Consider the following 6,730-nt stretch of genomic DNA (forward strand, 5'->3'; position numbering starts at 1 on the left):
TCCGGGGGTACTGCCAGCTGTTGGGTATTTCCAACAGCATGGTACATGTTGGGGCAGCACGCTGGTTCCGTGGTTAGCGCTGCTGCCTCACAGTGCGAGGGACTCGGGTTCCATTCCAGCCTCGGGTGACTGTCTGTGTGGAGTTGGCAATTTCTCCCCATGTCTGTGTGCGTTTCCTTCCACAGTCCAAAGTTGCGCAAGCTGGAGGAATTGCAAATGTTGTGTTCAGTGATTTGGGAGGTAAGGTGCATTAGTCAGGGTTAACTGTAGCATAATAGGATAGGGGAATAGGTCTGGATGGGTTACTTTTCAGAGGGTGGGTGTAGACTTGTTGGGCCAAATGGCCTGTTTGCCCACACTGTAGAATTTCGATGAACCTGCATTTTCTTGGTTTGTATTTTGTGACACCTCTCTGCTCTTCACAGCAATCCAGTGAGAGTATCAGTTGGTGAGATCTTCAAACAGTTGCTGGGGTGGGATCTGGAAGTTTTTCTTCCTAAATTATATCGTAATTGTCAAGAAGAGGAAACCAATGATCATAATCAGCAACTGGTAGGAATCAAAAATAAACTCCAGTTATGCTGTAGACTTCAGCGGGAGCATACTGGCAAACGTTTACAGCTGAGGATACATTTGAGTAACTGATAAAGTCAAATGAACAGAAACTAACTTGCTCAATTGGTCATTCTATTGTAGAGACACCGTCTTCCCCCCCCCCCCCCCCCCCATACCATGCTTTATGGCCTGGTCTGCTCCTGTCAGGAGCATGACACAGGTTCTGCGACCTTTGGTTGTTTGGTGATGGACTATTCCCCTGACGTCACCAAGGTAACCAGGAAGAACGGTGGGGAGATAATCACGACTGGATTTAAGACTTACCCATCAGTGAGAAACAAGAAAGGAACCTACACCCTGAGCAACCAGTTAACCCTGCCTGGGTCAGCGTCAGATTGCCCCAGCAAAATCTACTGTGAGGTTCAACACAGCGGGTCACACAAGAACAAAGAAATGCCATGTCCAGGTACGTGTTGTGGGAACTGAGATAAACAGAGCAACTGGATTAATATGAAGAAGGCATTATTTATAACCGTTTTCACAGAATCACCTGAAAGAGCACAGGAAAAAGGCCCTTTGATCCATCCAGTCCACGCCTATCAATAACAGCCATCTAACTATTCCAGTCTCATGTGCCAGCACATGATCCATTGCTTTGTGTGACTTGCCTTTGCAAGGATGCATCTCAATTCCTCATCTTTATTTAGAGGGGCTCAGTCTCTACATGACTTATAGGTGCTGAGCTCCAGGCTAACTCCACCCTCGGTTTGATTTTGTTTTCCCCTGAGATCCACTTGGAACCTCCTGGCCTTACCTTCATCCTGTGCCCCTGAGGCATTGATCAATCCATCAAGGGGAAAGGTTTCATCCAGTTTACCCTGTCTATGCCTAAAATAATTCTAGACATCATGATAATCTTCTCCCTAATTCTCCTCTGCTCCAAGGTAAACTCCTGTCTATCTAGTCTAGTTTCATAACTAAAACCCTCCAACCCAGGCAAGATCCTGGCAAATCTCATCAATACTGCCTTCAGTGTAATCTCATTCCTTCGATAACATGCACACAACGCTTCAGTATGGCCGAACCAGTGTTCTATTAAGTTCCAGTATCATCTCCCTACTCTTTATTGTCAATGTCTCGGTTCAGAAAAGAAAATATCCTCTGACCTTCTTAGCCTCTTTGTTAAGACGACACAGAACTACAGGGGATCGGTGGGTACATGCACCAAAGATCCTCAGGCCTTTCCAGGGTTCCACCATTCAAAACGTCATACCTCACAGATTCTTCTGCCGAATTACATCACCTTACATATATCCGGAATAATTTGCATTTGCAACTTCTCTTTACATACAACCAACCCTTCTAAATCCTCCTGCAATCTAAAGCTATGATGCTCATGACTTACCAACATGACAGTTTTCATTTTATCTGTGATTTCACTGGTTAATCCTCCTAAATTTGAGTCTTAATCGTTGGTATGTAAGAGAAAAGCCAAGGAAACCTTTTCATCTGCCCTGGAAATATAACCACTTTTCATTCAGCAAGACAACACAGAACATCACGTCATGTGTCCTAATTTCTGAAAGTACATCCCAACACCCCTCCATGATTTCTGTCCCCACATTGTCCCTCATACCAGTGAACACTGACACAACACATTCGTTTTGACAACACCCTAATACTCCAGCTCCACTCCAATAATAACACTTAATGAGCTTTACTGTTCCCGAATAATTCTTTTATTATGAATGAGACTGTAACTTTTAAAAATATTTTCCTTTGTTTTGACTGCTATTATTTTCTCATGGTCCCTTTTGCTCTTCTAATTCCTTTGTCTTTCAAACTCCCCCTTGCACGTTCTGTACTCGATAATAATTTCAATTGTTTTGAGATTTCAGTATAGACCGGAAGCCTCCTTTTTTTCTCTTTATCTCACCCTCCATGCCCTTTGGTGTCCAGAGCCCGCTGAATTCTTGGTCCCACGCAGTGGCTTCCTGGGAAATGTCCTCCCTGTGATTTTCCTATCTCTTTCTTAAATGTGTCACACTGCTCTGACTCAGATTTACCAATAAATGTCAGCTTCCAGTCCACTCTGGTCAAGTCATTACCTGATCTTACTAAAATTGTCCTTCCCCTTTTCAGAACTTTGGGCCAATTTCTATTCCTTTGCAGTACAATCTGAAATCCAACTGATTTACGATCACTGTCTCAAAGTGCTCCACCATTGAGGTTTTACCCACTGGGTCGACTTCATTCCCTAAAGTTAAGTTCAGATTCACCCCTTTCTTGCAAGGTCTGGATTGAAATTCTCTGTATTAAACACACACTTTGCGAAAATATTCTCCTGGGGGCATTTTCAGAATTGTGCTCCTTCTAAATTTTTGACAAAATGAATATCCAACCCTGTGCTGAGGAAGTTCAAAACCTCTTTTCTCATTCCCCTATTTAATTTACATTTCTCTGAAATTTGCCCATGTATGTGCACTTGGTCTTTTGGACCTATAGTAGGGTCTATCGTGCTCTCCCTGTAGTTATGTTTGCCGTATTTTGGTTTAGAAGTACTATCCATTTGCCTTGGTTCGAGGGGTATCCATGATTTCATTTCCCTTTACAGCTTAAAATACTTTTGTCAGAATTGGGACAGAAGCAACATTCTGTACCCCACACCCCCGCCCCCATCCTTTTCCATCTTTCCCTGTCTCGCCTGAAGGCACTAAATCCTAGAATATTGAATAGTCACTCCTGCCCGGCTCTCAGTATGTCTCCGTGATAGCAACCGCATCATTTCCTCATTTATGCCGGCAATTCATCTGCCTTGTTCATCAGACTCTGTCATTAAAATGAATACCATCGAACGTTGCTGTCTCCCTTCTGGTGTTACTGGCCTATAGTTTCTATGCCTCCTTGACTCCCTTGCTGTGTCCTATAATATTAGCCTTTCACATTGTCCTGCTGATCTTTCTGTGTGGATACCAGCTTCTCCAGCACTCTGCACAATTATGATTCTTGTATCCATTAACCACAAGAAACCTTGATATATGAGAACTGATTGTATTTGTTCTGAAATTCGTCACATAATTTATGCGATGTGTTTCCTAATGATCTAGGTATTCTCCCACCAACCCTTCTAACTGTCAGCTCCAGTGAAGAAATCGCAAGCAGCAAGTTTGCAACCGTCGTCTGTTCAATAATCGATTTCCATCCGAAGTCAATCTCCGTGAGTTCGTTGAAGAATGGCCAACCCTTGGATTCTGGCTTCTTCACGTCTCCCGTGTTTGAGGCGAACGGGAACTTCTCGGTGACGAGTCGGCTAATGGTCCCTTATGGTGAAAGGTTCAACAGCGCAGTTTATACCTGCCAAGTCTCTCATGGAGGGAACATTCAAAGTAAAAACATCACCGCACTCCAGGGTAAGAGACACACACTGAGAGAGCTACAAATCACTCTGAACTCTGATGTGAATCAAACACACTAATTTATCAGGCATAATAAACAGCATGGTACAGCTTCTTATTTCCCACATGCCACGTATCTCATTTCAGTTTGAGTGTTACATTAGCATTGCTCATAATTCAACATTTTGGCAAGTCAGAAAAGCATGTTTCCTCTCTGTTGAAGTTAGGTATATAGACAGTGAGCTTTGTTAAATAGTTTGTTGCCTGACCATGCTGGGACAGGCATTCAGAGTGCTGAATCCTTGCCTGATAGCCGCTTCAAGGATAAGTTTGGGGGTGGAGTGGGGATATTGGAGAGATATCTGATTGAAACATAGAAAATACTAAGAGACTGAGGTCGAGTGAATGTGGAATAGATGTTTTGACTGGTAGGCAAGACTCGGACCCAAGGGCACAGTCTCAGGGTCAAAGGGGCACCGTTTAGAACTGAGATGTGGAGGAATTTCTTCAGCCAGAGGGTGATGAGGCTGTGGAACTTGTTGCTGCAGAGGGCTTTGGAGGTCAGTCCATTGTGTGTATTCGAGCCAGAGATAGATCGGCTCTTGTTTAGTATGGGGAGAAGACAGTAGAATGGCTTTAGCCCGAAACGTCGATTTTCCTGCTCGTCGGATGCTGCCTGACCTGCTGTGCTTTTCCAGCATCATTCTGATCTAAACTCTGGATTGGTCGAACAGCCTTATTCTGATCCTCCATCTTATGATGTTGTGGTCTTAAAATGATGTGGTTAAAATATGCAGTGACCCTTACTTGAAAATAAATCAAAATGCGTTCAACGCTTCATTCCCTGCTCAGGAATGACCTGTTGGCCTTGGACACTGTAAGACATTGATTTTTATCTGGTACTGAGCTCTTTAACTTCACTTATGGGATCAGGCCACAGACCAAGTGGGCATCACATTTGATGAACTGGGATAAACGTGATCTCACTGAGCTTCTTTAAGGTGCTCTCTGTAATTATTGGATGAGGCAGGAGAGTAAATTCTGGTAAGAACGCTACAATAGGGATGAATGAGCTAAGAACTCGAGACAGGCTCCATGCTTCAGGCTCACTGCCTTTATTCCTGATGAAGGGCTTTTGCCCGAAACGTCGATTTCGCTGCTCGTTGGATGCTGCCTGAACTGCTGTGCTCTTCCAGCACCACTAATCCAGTACAGGCTGATTTAGCCTGGTTTGGGGTGGCGATGTTTACATCGTGAGTAGTGGATGTCTATAAAACTAGTGTACATTTCCATCGCGTTTGTAGATTAATTTAATACGCTTTTGTTTGTTTTTTTTCTCCCCGGCTCTATGAAGAAATTAAAAAATGCAGCTTGGTTAATAAAGTGAAAGTACAGACCAGTCATGAACTAACTGAATGGAGGGAAAGACTTAAGGAGATGGGTGTCCTTCTCGATATCCAATGCTGTACTCAATGTCTTGTTTTCAGATCTACTCCAAACACAGCCCACGAGGAACAATGACATAAATTAGAGAATGACATCACACCAATATCGCAAAGTAACTTTGATCATTAAATATAATGAACTGAATTTCCATGGCTGTTCACCGCTCCTGTATCACTTTAGATCTCTGCAAAGAGAATAATTATTATTTATTATAATTTGTCCAAAGTTTATGATGTGATTTGGCAGTCAGCGTGACCAGCAGCATTTGCACATAAGGGTTATGAACATGGAAATGAACTGATTGTATTCAGATTACTCTTGTCACAAGTATCAATAGATGGTGTTAAGTGAGAGACAAACTCTGAAAGAAAGGTCATTCCATGGGTCACATGATGGCATCTTCGATGATTTTACTTTTTATCGTTCCAGCAATAGTTGGAGTTGCCATTTTGAAGGTGGTATCTTCACCCTGTGAAGAGGTAATCTGAAGATTGGCTGTTTGTATCAGAAAGGGGCATTTTTCATTGACTTTGATATTTGTTTCATAGAAGATACCTAGTGCCAGCCGAACACCATTAATATCCTCCCACCGCCATTAGAACAAGTCTTACTGGAGGCGACGGTGACGTTAACCTGCGTTGTGTCCAATCTTCCTTCTGGAGTCAACGTGACCTGGAAACAAGAAAAGAAGCATCTGAGATCAGAGATTGCTGACCAGCCTGGACAGAATCCCGACAGCGTGATCAGCAAATTAGACATTTCTACTGAAGCCTGGCTGAGTGGCTTTACTTTTGAATGTGTGGTGTACCATCAGAATCTACCGACTCCACTGAGAGACTCCATCCACAAGGAGAAAGGAGAGCGGTGAAATTAATGCACAAAGGATCCCATGTGTAATCCAGATCCAGTTACATCAATGGCAGGCTTTGATTGGTAATGAACAAACACTGTTGGGAGCATTAATGATGCATCTGAAGGCAGGATAGCTAGGTAGCTGCTTAAGAAAAAGATGGACAAAAGGATATTGTATTCTGATTAAGTCAGATAAGGTGGGAAGAAGCCAGGGTTTTGATGTCACCATCAGCAATGACAGTTGGACAGAATGTCCTTGTTGTGGGCTGGAAACATGGAGGCAACTTTCACATTAAACTTTACTTTTTTAACTGGACAGAATGTGTACCATTCTGCTCCTTTAGTAAACGGAAGTGACCAAATCCCAAATTAAACATGGCGTATTTTAATATTTAGTGAAATTGTGATATTGGTTCAGGATTTTTTGGTTGATTTATATTTGTCTCAAATATTCTGCCGTGATTAATCCGCTGGAGCCATCA

The 6,730-nt window shown here is 42.9% G+C and overlaps 1 gene segment (V, D, J or C); it reads left to right on the forward strand.

Annotated features, from left to right (window-relative positions):
* The first annotated feature begins 732 nt into the window (after window positions 1-732).
* On the forward strand, window positions 733-6,264 carry LOC140453919 (Ig heavy chain C region-like). The segment is given in 3 exon segments: window positions 733-1,021; window positions 3,663-3,965; window positions 5,996-6,264. Coding segments are annotated over 3 exon segments (861 nt in total).
* The last annotated feature ends 466 nt before the right edge of the window (window positions 6,265-6,730 follow it).

This window comes from Chiloscyllium punctatum, chromosome 28, assembly GCF_047496795.1.
Source record: "Chiloscyllium punctatum isolate Juve2018m chromosome 28, sChiPun1.3, whole genome shotgun sequence".
Classification (NCBI taxonomy): domain Eukaryota; kingdom Metazoa; phylum Chordata; class Chondrichthyes; order Orectolobiformes; family Hemiscylliidae; genus Chiloscyllium; species Chiloscyllium punctatum.